General features: G+C 36.3%; 1 protein-coding gene across 1 annotated transcript; it reads right to left on the minus strand.

Moving 5' to 3' along the window:
- Positions 1–19,629: 19,629 nt before the first annotated feature.
- LOC148948384 (uncharacterized) lies at positions 19,630–20,046 on the minus strand. The gene has a single exon (XM_089094914.1). The coding sequence runs from the start codon at positions 20,044–20,046 to the stop codon at positions 19,630–19,632; it is 417 nt and encodes a 138-aa protein (XP_088951040.1).
- Positions 20,047–24,968: the final 4,922 nt, after the last annotated feature.

Raw genomic sequence — 24,968 nt, forward strand, 5'->3', positions numbered from 1 at the left:
TCAACGACAAATTTCCAAAATGAACTTTGAAACATCAACAGAATTTAACAGTAACAAGGTAAATCACGACGAAACACTACAAATATATTCCTAGTCTTACATTCCAACGAAAAAATTTCCGAAATGAACCTTTTAACAACAACAGAATGTAACAGTGATAAGGTAAACCACGACACACCACTACAAATTAATTCAACGAAAAAATTCTAAAATAAGCTTTGAAACATAAACAGAATGTAACTGTAACAAGGTAAACAACGCCAAAGCATTACAAGAATATTCGAAGTCTTACATTTCAACGAAAAATTCCAAAATATACATCCAAGCATCAACAGAATTCAGCACTGATAAGCTAAACAACGACGCAACACTACAAAAATATTCAAAGTCTTAAATTTCAACGGACAAATTCCAAAATAAACATGGAAACATCAACAGAATGTAACAGTGACAAGGTAAACCGCGACGCAACACCACAAAAATATTCCAACTCTTACAATTCAACGAAATAATTCCAAAATGAACTTTGAAACATCAACAGAATGTAACAGTAACAAAGTAAACCACTACAAAACACTATAAAAATATTCCAAGTTTCATCTTACAATAAAAAATTCCTAAATAACCTTTGAAGCATAAAGAGGAATCAACACTTTTATGGTAAATCATGAAAGAGCAACAAAAATATTCGAAACCTTAAATTTCAACGAAAAAAATCCAAAATTAACTTTTAAATATCAACAGAATTTAATAGTGACGAGGTAAACCGCGACACAACACCACAAAAATATTCCAACTTTTACAATTCAACGAAATAATTCCAAAATGAACTTTGAAACATCAACTGAATGTAACAGTAACAAGGTAAATCATGACAAAACACTCCAAAAGTATTCCAAGTCTTACATTTCAACGAAAAATTCCAAAATGAACTTTGAAACATCAACAGAATGTAACACTGACAAGGTAAACCCCGACACAGCACTTAATAAATATTCCAAGTCTTACATTTCAACGAAGAAATTCCAAAATGAAGTTTCAAACATCAGCAGAATGTAATAGTGACGAGGTAAACCACGACACAACACCACCAAGATTTTCTAAGTCTTACAATTCAATAAAAAAAATGAACTTTGAAACATCAACAGAATGTAACAGTAACAAGGTAAATCACAACAAAACACTACAAAAATATTCCAAGTCTTACATTTCAACGAAAAAAACTCTAAAATGAATTTTGAAACATCAACAGAATGTAACTGTGACTAGGTAAACCATGACACTTCACTGCAAAAATATTTAAAGCCTTACATTACAACAAAAAAAATCAAAAATGAACTTTCAAACATCAACAGAACGTAACAGTGACATGATAAACCTCGACACAATACTACAAAAATATTCCAAGTCTTACATTTCAATGAATAAATTCCAAAATGAACTTTGAAACATCAACAGAATGTAATAGTGACAAGGTAAACCACGACACAATACTACAAAAATATTTCAAGTCTTACATTTGAACAAAAAAAAATCTAAAATAAAATTTGAAACATCAACAGAATGTAACAGTGAAGAGGGCAAGTCTTACATTCCAACGAAAAAAATTCCAAAATGAACTTTTTAACATCAACAGAATGTAACAGTGATAAGGTAAACTTCGACACAACACTAAAAAAAATATTCAAGGAGAAAATTTCAAAATGAACTTTGAAACATAAACAGAATGTAACTTTAACAAGATAAACGACGCCAAAGCACTACAAGAATATTCCAAGTCATACGTTCCAACGAAAAATTCCAATATGCACTTTGAAACATCAACAGAATTTAACACTGACAAGGTAAACCACGACGCAACGCTACAAAAATATTCCAAGTCTTACATTTCAACGAAAAAAATCCGAAATGAGCTTTTAAATATCAACAGAATGTAATAGTGACGAGGTAAACCGCGACGCAACACCACAAAAATATTCCAAGTCTTACAATTCAACGAAAAATTTCCAAAATGAACTTTGAAACATCAACAGAATTTAACAGTAACAAGGTAAATCACGACGAAACACTACAAATATATTCCTAGTCTTACATTCCAACGAAAAAATTTCCAAAATGAACCTTTTAACAACAACAGAATGTAACAGTGATAAGGTAAACCACGACACACCACTACAAATTAATTCAACGAAAAAATTCTAAAATAAGCTTTGAAACATAAACAGAATGTAACTGTAACAAGGTAAACAACGCCAAAGCATTACAAGAATATTCGAAGTCTTACATTATGACGATAAATTCCAAAATATACATTCAAGCATCAATGGAATTCAATAGTGATAAGCTAAATAATGAAGCAAAACTGCAAAAATATTCCAAGTCTTACATTTCAACGAAAAAAATCCAAAATGAGCTTTGAAATATCAACAGAATGTAATAGTGACGAGGTAAACCGCGACGCAACACCACAAAAATATTCCAACTCTTACAATTCAACGAAATAATTCCAAAATGAACTTTGAAACATCAACAGAATGTAACAGTAACAAAGTAAATCACGACACAACACTACAAAAATATTCCAAGTCTCATCTTTCAACGAAAAATTCCAAATTCACCTTCGAAACATCAAGAGGAATTAATACTTTTCTGATAAATCATTACTGAGCACTACAAAACAAATACCAAGTCTTACATTTCAACGAAAAAAAATCCGAAATAAGATTTGGAATATCAACAGAATGTAATAGTGACGAGGTAAACCGCGACGCAACACCACAAAAATATTCCAACTTTTACAATTCAACGATATAATTCCAAAATGAACTTTGAAACATCAACTGAATGTAACAGTAACAAGGTAAATCATGACAAAACACTACAAAAGTATTCCAAGTCTTACATTTCAACGAAAAATTTCAAAATGAATTTAGAAACATCAACAGAATGTAACACTGACAAGGTAAACCACGACACAACACTACAAAAATATTCCAAGTCTTACATTTCAACAAAAACAAAATCCAAAATGAACTTTGAAATATCAACAGAATGTAACAGTGACAAGTTAAACGACGACACGACAGTACAAAAATATTCCAAGTCCTACATTTCAACGAAAACATTCCAAAATGAGCTTTGAAACATAAACAGAATTTAATATGGATGAGGTAAACAACGACACAACACCACAAAAATATTCCAAGTCTTACAATTCAACGAAAAAATTCCAAAATGAACTTTGAAACATCAACTGAATGTAACAGTAACAAGGTAAATCATGACAAAACACTACAAAAGTATTCCAAGTCTTACATTTCAACGAAAAAATTCCAAAATGAATTTAGAAACATCAACAGAATGTAACAGTGACAAGGTAAAGCATGACACATCACTTCAAAAATATTCCAAGTCTTACATTTCAACAAAAAAAACTTCCAAAATGAACTTGGAAACATCAACAGAATGTAACAGGGACAAGGTAAAACACAATACAACACTACAAAAATATTCCAAGTCTTACATTTCAACGGAAAAATTCCAAAATGAACTTTGAAACATCAACAGAATGTAACACTGACGAGGTAAATTGCGACAAAACACTATAAAAATATTCCAAGTCTTACATTTCAACGAAAAAATTCCAAAATGAACTTGAAACACGACACAACACTACAAAAATATTCCAAGTCTCGTTTTTAGGTATGATTGAACATAAGACACATGGGTCCAAGAGATGAAAACACTTTTTTTTATAGATGGCGACCCGTTTTCACTACCTCAACTGCTGCTATCTTTTCACCTATAGCTATAGATGGCAGCACACTCGCTCAGACACACTGGTATAGTGAGAAAGACATGCAAAAAGTTTCATTGAAGCTCACTTAGCGCGGAAGCTAAGTGAGCTTAAATGAACCTAACTTTTTTGTATGTCTCTTAGCGCGGGCGCTAACTGACCTAAGTTTTTTAAGCTCACTTAGCGCGGGCACTAAGTGAGTTTAAATGAACCTATTTTTTTGCATGTCTCACTTACTAAACCCGTGAGTCTGAGCGATTGTGCTGCCATCTATATCTATAGGTGAAAAGTTGGCAGCAGTTGAGGTAGTGGAAAGGTAACTCCATCTATAAAAAAGTTTTTTCATCACTTGGATTCATGTGGAATTTATCAAGTAGTTGAGTTGAGCTCTTCAAAAATATATAATGGACAATTGGGGCAGCATTTACTGCAAATATAATAGCAATAAACTCTTATAAGTATCATCAGTAATGAGATAAGACATAAATTGATCAGTGGGAGTTCTTCCAGACTGTCAAGTTTCTTTTATAAAAATCTTCTCGGTTATTTCTCAAGAAATTTGAAGATTTCCGCTAGTGGGACCATGATTTTCTTGATCTTTTATTTTTCTCGTTGTGATGTCTTTCTTATTTGCCATACCTTTTTTTCCATGACCATTGTTTTTGATTTTGAGGTTTCATAGGGTGGTAATGCTACCCTTTCTTCCGATAGTTTCTTAATTGGCCAATCTATAACTGAGTTTCTCTCCATTCTATTTGAATTCATCTTCTCCAGATTCATCTCATTTATTCTGGAGTCCCCATGCTCTAAATTGATTACATTATACTCATACGAGTTTGTAAAATCATGATAGTGGCCTTTACAGATAATATAATCATAGGCAATGTAATAGCGCTGCCTAAGTAAAGAACGATTTTTGGCACAATGTATTACTTTTTTTCTTTTTCTTTTTTCTATACCAGGGCACTTCGTATCGAAGAAGTTGTCGGAAAAATTCGAAAAGGGATCACTCAATTGGAAATTGGAGTGGCTTATGCCCTTTTTAATAGTCGAAAGTGATTGGAAGGCAACTAACACCCCTTCCACGCCCACCATTTCCCGAAATACATCGAATCAAAATTTTGAGATAGCCATCTTGTTCAGCGTAGTTGATTTGCAGATAGAAAATATGTTTCTGAGGAGGTCACTCCCCCACAACCCTAAGGGTAAGGGTTTTAAATTATACCCTGGGGGCATATAAGAACAATGTTGGCACAATGTATTATTTATTATTTGATTTCCTTTAGACCAGGGCACTTCGTATCGAACAACTTGTCATAGAAACTTCGAAAACGGCTCACTCAATTGGAAATTGATTGGAAGGCAACTAACACCCGTTCCACACCCACCATTTCCTGACACACATCCAATAAAAAATTTTAGATAACCAGTTTGTTCAGCGTAATCGATTTCCACATAGAAAATATGTTTTTGAGGAGGTCACTCCCCCACAGCCCTCTGGGCAAGGGTTTTAAGATATGCCCTTGGGGCAAAAAAGGTTTTTTTATAAGGCGTTGTCGAAGATACTTCAAAAAAGGCTCATTCGATTGGAAATTCAAAGGGCTAGTATCTTTTTAATAGTCGAAAGAAATTGGAGGGAACTAACCCCTCTCTGACGCCCACCCTTTCCACACACACATCCAATCAAAATTTTGAGATAGCCATTCTATTCAACGTAGTTTTCAGTTCTGGAAATTAGGTCTTTGAGGATGAAAATCCCCCACAGCCCTCAGGGTAAGGGTTTTAAGTTATGCCCTGGGGGCATATAAGGTTTTTAAAGGACGCATTGTCATAGAAACTTCAAAAAGGGCTCATTCGATTGGAAATTGAAATGACTAGTGCCCTTTTTATAGTCGAAAGTGATCAGAAGGCAACTAATACCCCTTCCACGCTCACCATTTCCCCAAACACATCCAATCAAAATTTTGAGATAGCCATTTTGTTCCACGCGGTTAAAGTTCAGGAATTTATACCTTTTTATACCTTTGAACAGGACACTCCCTCCCCCCCCCTTACAGTCTTCAGGGCAAGGGTTATATGTTATGCCCTGGGGGCATATAAGGTTTTTATAGAAGGCGTTGTCGTAGAAACTTCAAAAAAGGCTAATTTGATTGGAAATTCAAAAGGCTAGTGCCCTTTTTAATAGTCGAAAGTGATTGGAGGGCAACTAACCCCCCTCTCACGCCCATCTTTTCCCCAAACTCATCCAATCAAAACTTTTAGATAGTCATTTTATTCAACGTAGTTAAAAGTTTTGGAAATTTTGTCTTTAAGTGTGACAACCCCTCCCCCCCCCAGAGCCCTCAGGGCAAGGGTTGTAAGTTATGGCCTGGAGGCTTATAAGGTTTTTATTGATATCATTGTCGTAAAAACTTCAAAAGGGCTCATTCAATTGAAAATTGAAAGGGCTAGTCCCTTTTTAATAGTTGAAAGTGATTGGAGAGCGACTAAACGCCCCTCTCACGCCCACCATTTTCCCGAACACATCCAATAAAAATTTCGAGATATCCATTTTGTTCAGCGCAGTTGAAAGTTCTGGAAATTACGTCTTTTAGGATGATAACCCCCTCAGAACACTCAGTGCAAGGGTTGTAAGTTATGCCCTGGGGGCATATAAGGTTTATATAGAAAGTAGAAATTTCAAAAAGGGCTCATTTGATTGGAAACTGAAATCGCCCTTTTTAATAGTCGAAAGTGAGTGGAGAGTAATTAACCCCCCTCTCACGCCCACCGTTTCCCCAAAAACATTCAATCAAAGTTTAGAGATAGCCATTTTGTTCAAGGTAGTTGAAAGTTCTGGAAATTATGTATTTAAGACAAACCCCCCAGATCACCCAGGGCAAAGGTTGTAAGTTATGCCCTAGGGGCATATAAGGTTTTTATAGATAGAGTTGTCGCAATACTTCAAAAGGGGCTCATTCAATTGGAAATTGAGAGGGCTAATGCCATTTTTAATAGTCAAAAGTTATTGAAGGATAACTAATCCCCCTCTCACGCCCACCATTCCTCCAACACACATCCAATCAAAATTTTAAGATAGCCATTTTGTTTAAAGTAGTAGAAAGCTCTTGGAATTAGGTCTTTGAGATTGACACACCCCCCCAGCCCTCAGGGCAAGGGTTGTAAGTTATGTCCTGGGGGCATATAAGGTTTTTATTGAAAGTATTGTCGTAGAAAGTTCAAAAGGGCTCATTCGATTGAAAAGGGCTAGTTCCATTTTTAATAGTTGAAAGTGATTGGAGAGCGACTAACACCGCTCTCACGCCCACTATTTTCCCAAACACACCCAATCAAAGTTTTGAGATAGTCATTTTGTTTAACCTAGTTGAAAGTTCTGGAAATTAGGTCTTAGAGGATGACAACCACCCTAACATCCCTTAGCATAAGGGTTGTAATTTATGCCCTGGGGACATATAAGGTGCTTATAGAAAGCATTGCCGTTTCAAAAAGGGGTAATTCGATTGGAAATTGAAAGGCCTAGTGCCCTTTTTAATAGTCGAAAGTTATTGGAAGGCTTAACATTTTTATAGTGAAGATCGATGTGGGTATAATGTATTATTTGTATTGTTGTTGTTGTTTAGACCAATGCACTTCGTATCGAAGGAGTTGTCTTGGTAACTTCAAAAAGGGCTCATTAGATTGAAAATAGAGTCGAAAGTGATTGGAGGGCAACTAATCCTCCTCCCAAGTCCACCTTCTCATTTGCCCATAAGTTTCAAACTTAATGTTACCTTAAGATTAAATCAAAATGCACTGTGTCAATGCTAATTCCCAATAAGGCATCTCAACGGTATCTCAAGAACGACTGAGGGTATTATGTTCAAACTTTCGGGGCTACTTATGCTCTTAAAATTTAACCAAATCAAAATAGCGTAAGTGTATACAAGCTATCAAAGAAAGTAAACAGATTTTTTTGCCAATGGTATCAAGTTTTCCATTTCAGGTCAACTAGAGGAGGTATGAAACTAAATTAAACACTACTTTTTGTGTCCAGATTTTTAAAAGGGTGTATCCTGTTAAAAATTGCTGAAAATTTTTCTCTGGCATTCAAATAGTAGCCCAAACTATAGTCTTAAAAAAAAGAAAAGATTTAAAGCATTATTTTCTTTTTCCCTGAAAAGACTGTGTCAATTTCACTTTCACCAGAAAGAGACTGAGTCACTTTCTGGCATTTGACCTGTTAACACCTATGCTGGGTTAAATTTTTGAAACCCGTTTTTGGAAGTTATTATAATCCAAGTTTCAGTCATTGACCAGTTTCAAGCTATATTAACTGGATTTACTGTTTCACTATTATGTCAAGGCCCACGAACTTTACATGCCCTGAATGCCGACTTTGTGCCGCCAGTAGAACAGTGCAGTGCAGTCGGTGTCAACAGTGGTTTCATCCAATATGTGCTGGCATTGTTATTAAGGAGAGAAAACAATGTGGTGTGTGGATTTTCTCATGCTGTCAGTCTCTCCACCCTTTGAATGAGGACCCCGCACCACCGTTAACATCACCTTCTCTCCCCCCTGGCTCTAAACCACACTCTACGCCCAAGTCTGCCACAAAACCTACAACCCCAAAATCAATTTCAAAAAATCAAGCTTGCCAAGTCCCCCCTTGTGTTGACTGTGATAAACATACCAAGCAGCTAGCTGATCTCCAAGATAAATACAATTCCCAATTAGATAAGAATACTGTGCATGAACTTGCCAAAGAAGATTTTAAAAAACAATATGAAATTTTTCTCAATGAACAAAATATTCGTAGAAATACAACTCATGAATACGATCTTGGATTTTAAAAAACGAGTGAATATTTCAACTCCCATAATTCCCAACATCTCCTTATGGAAGATGAACTCTGCAGTCTAGAAAACAATCAAGTGACCCTTAAATCAAAAATCACCAAATTACAAGACGATTTAAAAAACAACGAAGCAATTATTACTACACTAGGGAATCAATTATCAGAGTTCAGCAAATCCAGCATTAATTGCAGAGTATCCCATGAGAGCATACAAATACCTACGTGTAGTATGACTACTGATGACGCCCTTGAGTTCGTGAATTCCGGTTTTTCACATAAATTATCAGGTGATAATGAACTAAACAAAAAGGTTATGGAGAAGTCATTACCAGACGATAAAATTTTTATTACCTTTGAAAAAATTACGAAAGTGAAGTATAAAAGTGAAATAAATATAAATATAAGCAGAAAGGAAATTTTGATCTGTAAGCATTTTGATAGTGGTTTCTCCAAGCTTCACAAACAATGCAAGTTTCTGCATATTTGTCGTCAGTTTATTTCGGGAGTTTGTGTGTCTTATAAGTGTATTTTGACCATGTTGATCTTTGTTCTGTTTTATCTTGTATTGATAAGTTTTGTACTTTTGCTCATGCATCTTCAGGATTGGAGCGCAGGTTTAAAACCCAACGTTCTTTAGAGCGACGCCAAAAGTATTCACGACCCCCCCCTCCCCTTGTTTGTGTTCCATTCGACTTTCAGTCTTATCCCCCTGCAGACCGGATACACAGCAGTATACCACAGGAATCCATCCCTCGAAACAATCCTCTGCCCCAAGTACCTACGCGTGCCCAGTCAGTCCAACCCCCAAAATCACTTCACTCAATTCGGACCATCCCCAAACCCCCCCTCACTCATATTCCTCCCAAAAATCCACTTCCTTTCAACTCCTTTCTTCTCCGTGCGTCCAAGAAGTTACCGGCCGGTTCTGGACTCCACCCGTTATTTGCCGAAACAAACCCAACTCCTCCCCTCTCAGAGACCCCCCACCGTACTTCCCTCCCTCTGCATCATCTTGCCCCCCGACCCCCCCCCCCATTTAAAGAACACTCCCAACTTGACTTATTCTCAGATCACCAGGAAACCTTTCTCCCTTCCATTGCACTTTATCCCCCCTGGCTACCCTACCAGTATGACTCTGGTTTAAGAGTAAGCAGGCAGAATGATCCTCTTTTAGCACCTCCATGCAGAGTTTCTAAAACTTCAAATAGTTACCGCTGTTTAGAGTCTCCGCTAGTACCTGCTCAATTAAATGCAATTGTATTTGAAAAAGATGGATTTGATCCCCCTGTCCCCTGTTCTCACTATCCAAGTTTAGCCCCCGTCAAGAATTCCACTAGAACCCCTGACCCCATCTGTGATATATAAAAAAGTAAAGTATAAAAATAATATCTTCACAAGTCGTTTTCTATTCCCTACACTTTTGCTGAGAAACGTTGTAAGCCCTAACTTTTAAAAAATTAATGAATTATAAACCCATTCTAAAATATATAGATTAGATTTAATTGCTATTACTGAAGTTCAAGCTCAAAATGTGCACATGTTAAAGATTAACAATTTTTCTCAATTTATTAAACTCGGACCAGAAAACCACCCTCTGGGTAAGAAAGGTGGCGGAATTCTGTTCTTTATCCGTAATGATTTATATCCAAGTGAAATCCCAATTCCGTGTCTTAATCCCTTTGATGAAGTTATGTGGGTGTGTGTTCGACCTAAAGTCTTGCCGCGTCCTTTTAATTTAATTGTCCTTTTTTGTATTTATTACTCCCCTAATCAGAGATCCACTGACAAAATAAATTTTATCGAAAAATTACATGCAAGTGCTGACTTTGTACTATCAAAATACCCAAATGCAGGAATTTTCCTGATGGGTGACGCAAACGATATAAAACTTGATTGTACATGTAACGCTTTTAATTTAAAACAGGTTGTTAATGTCCCTACTACAAAAGGCAATACTACTCTTGATTTAATTTGCACTAATCTTTCGAAGTTTTACAAACCCGTCTCAACTCTGCCCCCTCTAGGGGGTAGTTACCACTTTAACCTTTTCCTATCTCCGCTGGCTAAAGTTAAACAGTTGTTTTATATAACTGAAACCGCTTATAGACCTCTCACTGACTCCGGACTTTTCAATTTTGGCTCCTGGATTACTACTGAAAATTGGTCCACTGTGTATCAAACAAATGACGTTGACTACATGGCTTTGTCTCTCCAAAATCTATTGAGGAGTAATTATGAATTCCACTTCCCTGAGAAAAAATTTAAAACGTGTTCTACAGATAAGCCTTATGTTACTGAGTCTTTTAAAAAACTTATAAGAAAAAAAATCAATTTTTTCAAAGCAGGTCGCATTACTGAGGCTAATAGTCTAAGGAAGTTCTTAAAGAAAAAATTAGGAAAAGCAGCTTCTAATTATTATAATAATAAAGTCAAAGATCTATATTTTAACAAGCCCAAGCAATGGTACAGAAAAAGTAAAGAAATATACGGAAAAAGTCCTTCCGGAATTGATTTTCATCTCCCTGAACCCCCTGATAAGACTGCCAACGATCTGAACTTGTACCTTGCTTCCATCGTGCAAAGTCTCCCCCCTGTCACTGGCTCAAGTCCAACTATTCCTCCCAATACTTCCTTCCCCTTTATTTCTCCCTCTGATGTTATTTGTCACTTGGACATCCCAGTTGACTTAATTAAAGCCTTTTCGGACCAAATTGCTGAGCCTTTATCAAACATTTTAAACCACAACACAAAATTTGGTAAATTCCCAAGTTGCTGGAAACAAGGTTTTATAACACCTGTCCCTAAAAAATGCGCCAGTCTGACTTTCGCCAACATTCGCCCCATTACGCTCACTTCTGTTTTTTCCAAACTTTATGAAGGTTTCCTTTGTGACTGGCTTAAGGATAAAATTTGTCCGCGTAATGACACCCGGCAGTTTGGTAACTTAAAGAAAACTTCCACCACCCATTACCTTGTGCACTTGATGCATACCATCGTAAGTAACCTTGATAAACCAAATGTCTGGCTGAACCTTGTCTTAGTTGATTTCCAAAAAGCTTTTGACCTGGTTGACCACACAATCCTATTTCGTTCACAACTGGTTAACTTTAAACTTGATCCTCTGTTAGTAAATATCGTTATATCGTTTCTTTCAAATAGATACCAAGTTGTTAAATACAAAATTATTTTCTCTAACCCCCTCCCTATATATATTGTGGAATTCCCCAAGGAAACTTATTGGGACCACTTTTATTTCTAGTCACGAATAACGATATTGGTAAGGACTTCCCCCAAAGGTGGAAATACGTGGATGACTTGACGATCCTCGAAGTATGTCACAGGAATATTAAAAGTGACCCCCTTGAAATTCTATCCCATATTTCGGATGAAGCTAAGAACCTAAATATGAAAGTAAATTCCACTAAATCAAATATAATGACGATAAATTTCTTGAAATCTATTCCCGCCTTCCTTGACCCTATCCCCCAAGGTATTTCCGTGTCTTCCTTTAAATTACTTGGGGTTACAATTTCTTCTAATTTAAAGTGGGATATCCACGTGAAAGATATTGTCCGTAGAGCTAATGCGTCCATGTCTCTCCTTAAGCTCTTGAATAAATTTAACGTCCCCCCATTCCATTCTTTAAGGATTTATACTTCCTTTGTCCACCCGCATCTTGAATATGCTTGTCCAGTTTGGCATCCTGGCATCTTCCGTGATGAACCAGATAAAATTGAATCTATTCAAAAAAGAGCCATAAGAATAATTTTTAAAGAAACTTTGGTACCATATTCACTCCTTCTAAAAAAGGCCAAGCTGGAAACTCTTGAGCACAGGAGAGGAACGCTGTGCCTCCGTTTTGCAAAAAATTCAATAATAAACCCTCGCACGGAAAACATTTTCCCCAAAAGACACTCCCCATCCAGACACCGCCTGCCACGTACTGTTTCTGAACCCATCCCTATCTTGTCCCCCATCCGTTGTTTAACCTCCAGATATGAAAAAACCTTTGTCCCCTTCATTACTGATCAAATAAACCACTAGTTTTTTTTACTCTCTTTTAAACCTTTTTAACATTATTTTTATCTCAATTTTTGGGGGGTTTTGTTTTAATTTGTGCCTTTTTAACTTTCTTACATTCGACACTTTTTGTTTTTTAGACAAATGAATGGCTTTGTTTTTTTGATAGTTCTGTTTTTGGCACTGTTCATCCAGTTTTTTTAGTTATCGTAATTCTTGCGTCTTTTTTTATTATATGACCTCAAAATGCAAATTTGGCCTTTTGGAGTTTGTGATAGTCATTTTTTGAAATAGGTATATCATAATACCTTAATATAAAACGAACAGAAATTAATTTAAAAAATTTTTTCACAAAATAAGTTTTTCAAAGAAAAGTAAAGAACTCCATTAAACAAAAAATGAGCAAAAATCAAATAATCTACCAGGCGTGAAACTACCCCAAATCAGCATCGATAAATAAATGAAATCCAAAACGAACAGAAATTACAATAAATAACTGAGTCAAACTCAAAACGAGCTGAAATTAGTATAAGTTGCTTTTTACTGAAAAAAATATAAATGTTTTTACTTTTATAACTTTAATAAATCAATTAATATTAATATTTTGATTTCTAAATATACTTATATGTATATTAAACTGACAATGCTCATTCATTCGTATTTTTTTAGTAAAGTGCAAATTATGTTCTGGCCTTGGCAAGGCATACGGGTTTTAAACCCAACTCATTCTAACTTTTGCTTGTTATGAGTTTGACTTGGTTAATACTTGTGGTTTATCTAAGTTTTGTGTTTCATATATTTATCGATGCTGATTTGGAAGCGGTCCTAACTTCGTCGGTAACTTGATTTTATTTTTGCTAATTTTTGGTTTTCTGGTGCTCTTTAATTTTATTTGAAAAAAATACTTTGTGGAAAAAGTTTTTTAATTAATCACAGTAAAAAGATACTTCTATTTCAATATTGTCATCCATCATAGCTTAATTGAAACTAGCTGTGTTATTGCTTCAGGTATATAAACAGATGAAGCGTTAAGCTTAAAGATATTTATTGCTTAAATTTCACTATTACACACGACTTGGTGTATTTTTAAAATTGGTCTCTTGGATATTTTTTGCCCAATATCCTTGGCTGGATTTAGTCGACTTTATTAATTTCATTAGAATGTTACAAAAAAGATTTTTTCAATTTTCAGGGAAAAAAAACGTTCCTTCATGTTTCAAACTGTATCCTAGAGCCAAACATGACGTATAAGTCGTAAATGAAAAAGTGAAGTAAGCTAAAGCATGTTTATTGCTTAAAAATGTATACAACAAACAAAAAATATTTGGAAAAATATATATATATATATATATAAATATTTACAAAAAGCAATATTTAAATGACACTATCCATAAATGTTTCCATAATGTTTCCATAATTATGTTTCCATAATACCACTTTTAGCCGAGTTTTTTTACTGCTTCGAATACATTTATCACTCTTAGGTAATTGTTCAGGCATCCACTGTGCAAAGTATCTCACTTCATGCTCAGTGCAATGGTTTTTGCCTTTAAATCTGGGGCAGTTATACTGTTCTAAATCTAGCTGAGTGATTGGTTCCTGTAAAAGACCAATCAGTAAAGGAAATTTTCTGCTTAAATACGTTTATGCCTCTATTTATAATACCATGCTGACTTGTTGTTATTTTTGCCTTCCTATATATTTCTTTTAAGCAGCTCAAAAAAATATTGGCAATAATCTTTAGTACATACTAAGGATTATTGCTGAAATTAGACACATTTCAAGTAATGTCAGCACTTTGTTCAGTGGCGTAATTTCTTCAAAATCCTGGGAGGAGGGGCAAAATTAGACCCTTTTCTCCCAAATCAAGTTAAAACCACAAGTTTCCTTGGCAAGTTTCAATTAATGCATTGTTGCTACCGCAATGCTACCAAGAATTGTTTTCTGGATATTCTCTATCAAACAATGTCCAAGAGGTATGTTTTTAATTCTAACTATTTATCGAATACTTTAAATTAAAAATACGGTCGTGTCTTTAAATGTTGGGAAGTTTTTCAGGAATGAATTTTCCATGGAGTCTCCACAAAGGTGAGAGAATTTTCAAGGGAAACTTTTTCCACGGGGTTATAACACTGGAAAAGACCCTTTTTTATTATTTTCATTTAGAAAAAATTAAAAACAATCCAGAGTAAACTTTTTGGGTGCCATAAGGCAATTTGCCTTATTGGGTCGAATTTATAAAAAGCAATTAAGTATTAAAATTAGTTTATAAATGAACTCAAAACTAGCTCTGTATGATGTCCAAGCTTCAGGTCTAGCCTATCCATTCCAGGAATGTCACCCAAATTTTGATGTTAGTTTAACATATGGCAATATGACGGTTTATCGAGTCAAATTTATAAAAAAAAACGATAAGATATACGATTTAAGATAACCCCTTAAACAACTCTCTCTGATACTCCAGTACCCTGATAGCATCGAAGAAAAAAATAATAAAAAGTGGACATACCAGTGCTGCTCATGCAAAAAATTGATTTTCCTTGTTTCTCATGGTACGGGGTCTTTCAATAGTATGCTGTTTAATGAGGGGGTTGTAATTTTCTGGTATGAGGTTTTGGCAATGGTAATTGGGTGCACTTTTTGGTTTGCTACGACGCCATTTTCAAATCGCATGTAAGCCAAACTGAATGATGCGAAGCACGGAGATGTTGGAATAGTCCGTAGTTCCACACCAAGATTTAGTCTACTGTGCTGGGTGCAGGAACTGATGGAACCGGGAGGAGGTTAGGCACTTTAATATTAGAGGTGAAGCTGTCAAAAAAGCTGAGCTTCTATGAAATTCGCAATCACTTACCCGAAAGCTTGTTTACACTACACTACTATCGTGTGCGGCAACTCGCTGTTGACAACTTTATTAAAAGCTGAGCCCATAGTTAATTTTATGTTAGTCTGATGTTTGTGTTTTGTTTATTATGTACTCTGTAATATTTTGAATTTAACCAAGTAGCGTATTTGCTAAACAGTAACTTTTCTTTAATATCGCTCCAAGGAAAATGTGCTGTAGAGGACTTAGGGCAGGCACATACCACCTTTATTTTTTTTCATTTTGTGTTTAAGTCCATGGGTGTGGACACTTTTGCCCCTCCTGTGGACACTCTTGCCATTTGATATAGTTTAACAGCAACATAAACCTTCCCTGAAAGTTTATATTTTATACCCTATCTGAGACCTAGGATATCCTTCCTGAATGTCTTGACAGCCTCATCTGTTTTGACAAACTGAATGCAATTATATTATATTTATTTAGTACAATAATGGCAGTAACAGTAGAAGTAGTAGAAGTTGAACTAGCCGCAAAAGGGAAAGTAATATTGGTAGCCCTCTAATAAATTTAGCCTTAGGCAATAGCAGAAGTCGTAGTAATATAAGTACTAGTAGGAATATTAAGATTAGTATTAGTGATAGCACTACTACTATTAATGGTGGTACCAGTAATAGTATTCATGTTGTGTCTTTTTGGTCTTGTTCAACGTTCCCTCATCATGCTCTGATAGTTTCAACTTAATACGCTCTTTCGACAGCCTGCATAAACATGACGTGTTACAAATTAATGTAATCTCCATCTCAGCATTTTATTGTAATATTAGCTTTAGTAGTAGTATTAACAGTAGAAGTAGAAGTTTCAGTAGTATTGATTGTGTCAACATTCTTCTCAACAATCACTAAAAGTTTCAACCTAATGGCCCTATGCTGTTCCAGGATTTGCCTATTACACCCTTTTAATAATTTCACCCTTTTAATTGAAAATTTTTTATTGAAGTTACGCCTTTTTGATTAAAAAAAATTGAAGCTTCAGTAATACTACTAGTAGTAGCCGTAGTAGTTGTAGCACTTGTAGTAGTAGTTGCAGTAGCAGTATTAGTAAAAGTACAGTAGTAGCAATTGTTGTAGTAGTAGTAATGCTATACACATATTTCCTTTTGGTTAATTCAACTTAATACCCTAGGCAATTCCTGAGGTATTGCTGATACGCCGTTTTGACAACCTGTATGCACTGAGTCAGTTTTTATTAAGTTCAACATCCCCCTAAATCAAGAGCGGATCCAGGATTTTTGTTCAGGGGGGGGGTTACTAATTTTCGACTCGGTTTTCGACTAATTTTACTAAGGTTTTACTAATTTTCGACTAATTTTCGACTCGGTCAAAAATTTCGGGGGGGGGGGTTCAAACCAGGTAACCCCCCCCCCCATTCCTTGATACAGCCTTGCCCTAAATATTCCTTAAAATTTTAACCTTCTTACCCTCGCCCTTAGAAGCAGTAGTCGTAGTAGTAGTAATATTAGTATAAGTATCAGCAATAGTAGTAGTAGCAGTATGCACAGAATATCCTTTGGTCAGTTCAACATGCTTCTTAACACACCCTGGAATTTCAACTTAATACTCTAAGCCTTTTCTGAGAAACTGCTCATATATCCTTATTGCAACATGAATGTACATAGTGCGTTTTGAACTAGTTCAATATCCCCCTAAATATTCCCTGAAAGTGTATCTTTATACCCTTAGCCTCAGTAAGAGCTGTGAGGACCTTTTTCTTAGTTCAAAATTCGCCTCAAAACACCCTGAAAGCTTCAACTTAATGCTTTAAGCCATTCTTTAGATATTGCTGTTACATCCTTATGGCAATTTACATACTCATAGTGAATTTTGATTTACCTCGCAATCCCCCTAAGTATCCCCTGGAAGCTTCACCTTTATGCACTTCGCTTCAGTAGCGGCAATAGTTGTAGTAGTAGCATTAGTAGCAGTATGCAGTTTATTTTCGACATGTCCCTCAACACACAATGGAAGTTTCAACTTAATATTCTAAACAGTTCCTGGGACATTGCTTGATCTTTTGACAACCCGCAAGCACATAACATGTTTTGATTTAATTAAAAATCCTCTCAATATTGCCTGAAATTTTCTCATTAATACCCACAGCTTTAGTAGTAGTAATTGCACCAGTAGTGATGGTAGTAGCAGTAGTTGTAGCATTAGCAGCAGTAGAAGTAATAGTAGTTGCACTTAAATATAGCCTTTAGGTTAGATCAACACCCCCCCCCCCCCAACAAGCCAGGTTAGTTTGAACTTCATACCTCAAGCCGTTTCTAAGATATTGCTGGTCAGCCATTTTGAGAACCCGTGTGCACACAGTGTGTTTTGATTTAGTTGAACTTCCGCATCATTATTCCCTGAGATTTTCACCTTTATACATTTTGCCTTAGTAGTGGTAGTAGTGACTGTAGTAGCTGCAGGAATGTTAGTTGTAGTATTTACAGTAGTAGTATTATCAAATGTAATAACAGTAGCAACAGTAGAACAAGTAGCAGTAGTAGTATGCAAATATTGCCTTTTGATCAGTTTAAGATCCCTCTCATCATGCCCTGGAAGTTACAAATTAATAATTTAATTCGTTTCGAAAGATATTGCTGATACTCCCTTTCGGCCATTAGTATGTTCATAGGGTGCTTTAATTTAGTTCTGCTCAGCTCTCAACATTTCCTGAAATTTTCACCTAGTAGTAGTATTAGTAGTAGCACGCACATATTGCCTTTTCCTTAATTGACCTATTGATCTTAAGCCGTTCCTTTGTTTGTCGTTTTAAGTTTTAACGTTGATATTCAAATTCGTTCGAAAAGATTTGGTGAGGTATGAACTAGCATATATATATATATATATATATATATATATATATATATATATATATATATATATATATATATATATATATATATATATATATATATATATATATATATATATATATTCATTTGGCTTATAAGAAAAAAAAATTATGTTTAATAAGAAACTAGGAGCGTCTTGTGCTTTTGACAGACACCTTGACTTACTTGACTTGAATTAAAGATCCTGCTGGTGGTTCAGCGAAGAGAGAGATGTGACTCTTTGCCTCCATTCCAAACGGTACTGCGCAAGCGGTACTGCTTTTTGGAGATCAGTGCTGATTATGGAGAGGTACTGGGTAAGGCTGTCCCTCCATCTGAACTGGGATCTTTTACGGGGACGCTTCCAGCCAAGTTCAGGGGGATAAAAATTGAAAAGTCTGCTGACGGGTGCTTTTACTGGTTTGCGAACTAAGTGGCCAAACCTTGTAGGGCTCTTAAGGTTAGCTGACGAGAGTAAGGGGTCTGATGCGTTAGTGTCAGCAGTCGGGTGTTCTAGACGAAGTCGTACCACTTGATCCCTTCGACTTGTCTTATGAAGTGTTTCCGGGCCACTTCTACGGCATTACAAACAGAAGCAGCAGCAGGCCAAGTTTCAGCACCTTAGAGAAGGACTTACGTTACGGCCGTGTTGCAGGTCCACATTTTTGTTTTTCGGCTGATGTTGGACTTTGACCACACGGTACGGTAAAATCGACCCATAAACCACGCGGCTTTAGCGATGTGCGATTGGACTTCTATTTCAATTGAGCTTTTATCCGAGACGGCAGATCCAAGGTAAGTAAAAGACTTGAAAACTTCAACAGTGTGCCCTAATGCGTTGAATGCTGGTGAGTTGGTGGAATTACCTACCGAGTTAATGATGATTATTTTTATTTTCTGCCAGCTAATGTAAAATGTAGTCCCACTTTCAGGGCTTCTTCTTACAGTGTATTGAGGGCGTATTAACCTGTGGCAAAAATTCAAGGAGGACCTGGAACCGTGGGGAGGATTCAGGAGACACGGTCGGAGATGGGACAAAGACTGGCTGAAGATCACCGGAGAAGCTGCAGCCGACAGGTCCAAGTGGTCGTCGGAAGTCATCCCAAGATCCTTTGGTTCCGGGCAGGACAGTTTATCGTCTGGTTCCCGCCGAAAGTAAAGTAAAAGTAAGTAAGTATTGAGGGCTGCCTCGAGTTCAGCTGCAGAAGTGCATATCAGGACATATCATCTGCGAAGTCGAAATCAGCTAGGACCCTATCACCGTATTTAAGCCCAAATCAGAGCCAATTTGTCGTTTCATCGATGACATAATGAAGTGCCGCCTTGAAAATTTCAGGAGCAGCAACATAGTTTTCTCGTATACCAGTATTTATTCCGAATAGTGAGCTTGGGTCACCATGAACCTGAACCGAGATTTTTGTACCACTGTAGAACACCTTGAACATGCAGCAGTATTTGTCAGGGAGACTTGTTCGTTGTAGTATCAGCCAAAGGGAGTCACGGTCGACCGAATCAAAAGCTGATGTAAAGTCAACAAAGGCCATATATACTGTACGCTGGATCTTACGGGCTTTCTCGATGGTCTGGTGAATAGTGTTTATCTGCTCAGTCGTGAATCTGTTTGGCATAGAGCCTACTTGCTGAATCTGGCGGCACTGACGGTTGAACTGGATACTTTTATCAAGCAGCGTCATGGCGAATAGTTTGCCAGGAACTGACAGGAGGGTGATTCCTCTGTAGTTCAAGCAATCGCTCTGGCCATCTTTGCACTTCTATAGAGGAAGGATTATCCCTTCCTTTCATTATTCAGGTGTAAATTTGGTTGACCAGACCAGGGAGAAAAGCATGAGCAGCCAAAGTAGCATTACCGGTCCTTCAAACTTTAACAGCTCAACGGTGATCCCGCAGGTTCCTGGCGCCTTGTTGTTCTTCATTCTCCGCAGGGCATTTTGTATCTCTTTTACTGAAGTAGGATCAGGCTCTGGTAGATTTTCAAATGTTGTTTGCAGAGCAGACGCAGTTAGATTGGGACCAACGTCAATTCTTTCGGCGTTTAGTAACTTTGCGAAGTTCTCCTTCCATTGATCAAGTTGCGCGTTTTTATCCTCTAGCATTTTGCCAAAGACGGATTATGCTGCACCTATCTTTGGTGGTTTCCCATCACTAAGATCTCTGACATTCTTGAAAAGTGACATGACGTCACCTTTTTGTACCACATCTTCCAGCTCTTCAGCTTTTTTATCAACAAATTGTTGCTTATCACGATGAATAACATTGTTTCTCATCCCGTTCAGCCGTCTGTAGGAGGGTATATCTCCAGCCATTCGTGCTTTCTGGTGCTTTTCAATGATTTGCAGGGCTTCTTTACATCTTGCAACTGATGGTGTTAGTAGCAACCTCTAGTACATCGTTTTCATATGTCTGCCAGAACGTGTCCAAGTCAACAAGAGTATTCAGGCATTCAAACCTATTCTGAATTTCAACTGAGTACTTTTGGCTGAATGCCTCAATTTTTAGTTTCTGGGTGTCCAACTTTGGCTCGCGTCGTTCTGAAGGCTGGGCTTTAAGACGCAGTCGGAAGTTGACGGCAACTAATTTAGGATGAGTATTTCCTATCTTAGTGCAACAATATGTTCTATAATTTGTAACTGATGAACGCCATCTTTGGTTGACTATGATATAGTCAATCATCTTCCACATTCGTCCATCATTGCTAAACCAAGGCTTTTGACCAATACCTGGAAAAGAAGATATTTTTATTGAGCAATATGATACAACAGTTACCATGTAAGGTGTAAAAAAAACAGATTTATCTTTTTCCAATTTTGCAGTTTAGCTTTTTCAAAAAATTGGAACAAGTAACTTTAATTCTAGACGTTTTTTGGATCTTGGAACTAAAATTTATTTTTTTCTTTTAATTTTACTTGTTATTTCAATTTTTAAGAGGCTGTAAAGAGGGGGGCTTTGAATAAATTGGGGCAGAAGAGGAGCTTGCGTAGCTGTGTTGGCCTCAAATGGCTAGGTGCTGCAGTAAGCTGTTAGTAGTAGTAGAAATTTTATAACTTATGCACACACGTCAATTCATGTTGTATGAGCCTTTAAAGTGTCTACACAAGTTAAGCGTAGGTTATCTTGGGAAAATTTTGGCATATTAATTTGGCTAGTTGATTTTAAGTTAATGGGACTACTGGGGTAGGGATTTCGAGTCCGTTGATTTTGAATTGGAATTATCAAGTATTTTGCAGTAGGTTGCATCAAGACATGGCTAATTGTAGATAGAAAGAGAAAAACCAAAACAGATAGTCCAAGTAATTGAGTGGCAAATGTTTAAATGACTGCGGCACGGGTTAATGACGGGAGTAAGTATGACTCTCTTATTGGACACATACTTTGTTAGTTTTTGGAAAGGCACGCCTGCCTAGAGTCTCGGGCATGTTAACCAAGAATTTAAAATTGACATAGGATCCGTTGATTTTGACTTGAAAACCAAGTATTTTGCAGTAGTGTGCATCAAGAAATGGCTTTTCTTTGATCTCTCCAAAACTTCAACTTACAAAAAGGACAAGCATGCAGTAGTTTCAATAAAGGTGCCATACGCTAGACGCTGCTCGTGTCTTTTCTTGTTGACATTAGCACCCGTTTTAACACTTATAAGTTGCCCATACTTTTTTTCAATAACGTTTACGAAGGAAAATATCCCAAAAACTCTGACACCAATATACGTCCTTTGAAGTGAAAACATCTGATAAATGCAATAAGTGGACAAAACTCCAAAAGATGTGAAGTATGTGCTTTGATTTCAAGCAAGACAAAGTAGTTTTCCCAATAAAATTTGAAGAATTTTTTTCAGAATTTATTCAGAGAAGTATTTCTAGATAATTAATAGAAGAAGTCTTTCTAGAAGTCATGATACAAATAGATCAGACGACAAAAACTCTCGTCAAGTGCAAGGAGCAATCTGCAGAAATTGCAATGTTTTTTTTTTTTTTTTTTCTTTGTTGTTTTTTTTTTTTTATCAGACCTTTTATGGATAATATGAAGCTATGTTAATATTTTTTCAAAAAGATACAAGAGGGTGGATAAAAAATATTCTTAAAATTAATTATGAAATATGATTAAATGATTTAAAAAAAAGCTTTTAGTCGAAGATTTAATTCAAAATAGTTTTAAAATTCGTAATAATGACATTAATAAAAAAGAAAATAAAGACAATTTCAATACTCATTCAGCTATGAGGCTATGGCTTACAGACCTGGATAATCTAAGTTGGAATTACTCTTTTAAGGTTGCTGGTTCTCGTCGTCAGTGGTGACAACTCATGGAGATTAGAGGGGTATATTTTTTAAAACATGGGTAAGGAATTACGTTGATTTTTTCAATTTTTCAATGAAAGTTGTGGAAAAACACAATATTTCAGTTAAAGTAAAGGGGCTGAGGAAAAGAATCTTCAAAGGGACAAATGGCCCCCATATCCCCCCATATTGAATTTTTCCCAAATATTTTAATTTGAATTTTCCTAGAATAAATATTTAAAAAAAGTGTCCTATTAAAGGTATGCCCATATACATCACAATAAAAAGTCCAAAATTATGGGACTTCTGAGAAAAATCTCAGGCCTTCTTTTTCAAAAAGGGAAACACCATTAAAGCTCACCTCCCTAGTTGCAGAAAAGTTCATTGTATACTTGCATCTACTGCAGTCATACTATTCAGCTTGGCAACTTTCAGACTTGGTCTTTTCTTTCTTGAGGAGCTTACATTGAAACTTTTGCCTGGGGAGCTTACAGCTAAATATATTCCCATATAAAGTCTGAACTTTTAGTGCCAGGCAACGCAGAAAATACCTGACCCTGCTGAAAGCAGCAAGTAGCTTACAGTCAGGAGCTTACCATTTGCATTGGGAGATGAGGGACAAGAGGGGTCCATGTCCAGAAAGTCAAGGGGAATGGGCGGTATAATAATTTTCCCCCGAATCATTAGGGAAGGGGCCAATGCCCCCTTAACACCCTCCCCCCCAAAAAAAAGACGCCTCAGCTTACAGTGGAAGCCATGGAACTCTTAGGGAGACTTCAAGACATTAGAAGATACTTCCAAAATTCTGTAAAGAGTTTTCTTATTCACAGTTTGCTTAAGATAAAAGTCAGAAGCAAAGGCTAAACGAAATGGGTTATTCTAAAGAGAGTTTTACGGCTCACTCTAATTTGTTCAAGCCATCACTCTCTACCACATCCCATGAAGTTACAGATACCTTTAAATCCTGACTTATAACCTCTTCCCATTCCATTCGGGGGTTGACCTTCTATTCGTTTGGCCACAGAAGGATAGCCAAAAAGCTTAATCGTAGGGGTTCTATCATCTTTCGTCTGTGAAACGTCAGGTTTCTCTTAACCATCTGTTTGTTACATCCCAAGAAAAAGTGACGTATCTAGGGGTGGGAGGGCACAGTGGTAACAATTCATGGAGATTAGGAGGGATGTATTTTTCAAAACATGGGGGAGGAATTATAAAGATTTTTCAATTTTTCATCGAAAGTTTTGGGAAAAAAACGCAATATTTCAATTAAAATAAAGAGGGTGAGGAAACGAATCTTCAAAGGGACAAATGACAAATTGTCCCTCAACTTTTAATTGAAGCTGATTAGATTAGGGTTTTGGTTCTTTAGATAGAGTAAATAATCGATGCAAGAGCTGAATTTGGTGAATGCATGAACTAAGCACAAAGAAGCCATTCCTTAATAAATTACGATTTCAATGAAAGTTTAGAAGTATGAAAGAAATAAAGAAAAATCACCCTGTTTAAGCTTTTCCTTCAGTAAGTGATGGCCTACCTCAATTTTTCCAGCATTTTTCAAACCCAAACGGCAACAGCATTGGAAGAAACAATTCATATTAAAAATGATTTGACTGAGTAGCTGATTATGGCTGTTAAGTTCAAAAAAATTAAATTATTCACGAAAAAAGGGAAAAGGGACTAAAAAATGTAGTTTGGTCCTAAAAGCATGGGAGTAACTCATCCTCCTGATCCATTTCAGCCACGCTCTTTCACCTTTGAATATTTTGCCCGTAAATGTTGGCGACTTTAAAATCTTGTGTGAACAAAACGGCAATTAAATTACTGGTACTTGTTAATTAGCTGGAACCCAGACAAGAAGTGAAGTTTGGCTAATGCTAATGAAATAAAACAAAATAGGATGAAAATATAATAGTTTAGAAACAAATTTCGGCTATATATTTGCACATTAGGGGGATGGGGGGTAAAGCATAGCATATATTAAATACTTAACCTAACCCAATCTAGGTACCTTTTTTCCCTAAACCCCGAAAAACAAAAGTTTAAACATTGTAAACGCAGTGACAAGCCACGGTTTGCAATCCAATTCTCTATTGAAAGAAACCCGTTTGACTAGTTTCTTAAGCATATTCCCTACACAATTATCGCGTTGGTTCCGCATGGGTTCCAGCTAATTGACAAGTACCAAATTACTCATTGATATGGTTGACGAATACCTTTCAATTGCAACAATATTTCTAAGTGAATCAAGGGTGAGTAATAAAAAACAAAATGTAAAACATCAAATATATGTGTTTATTCAAGACTATTTTAACTCACAAAACCAA

The sequence above is a fragment of the Artemia sp. Qi Xiang Cuo genome, chromosome 9 (assembly GCF_049724085.1).
Source record: "Artemia sp. Qi Xiang Cuo chromosome 9, ASM4972408v1, whole genome shotgun sequence".
NCBI classification, from domain to species: domain Eukaryota; kingdom Metazoa; phylum Arthropoda; class Branchiopoda; order Anostraca; family Artemiidae; genus Artemia; species Artemia sp. Qi Xiang Cuo.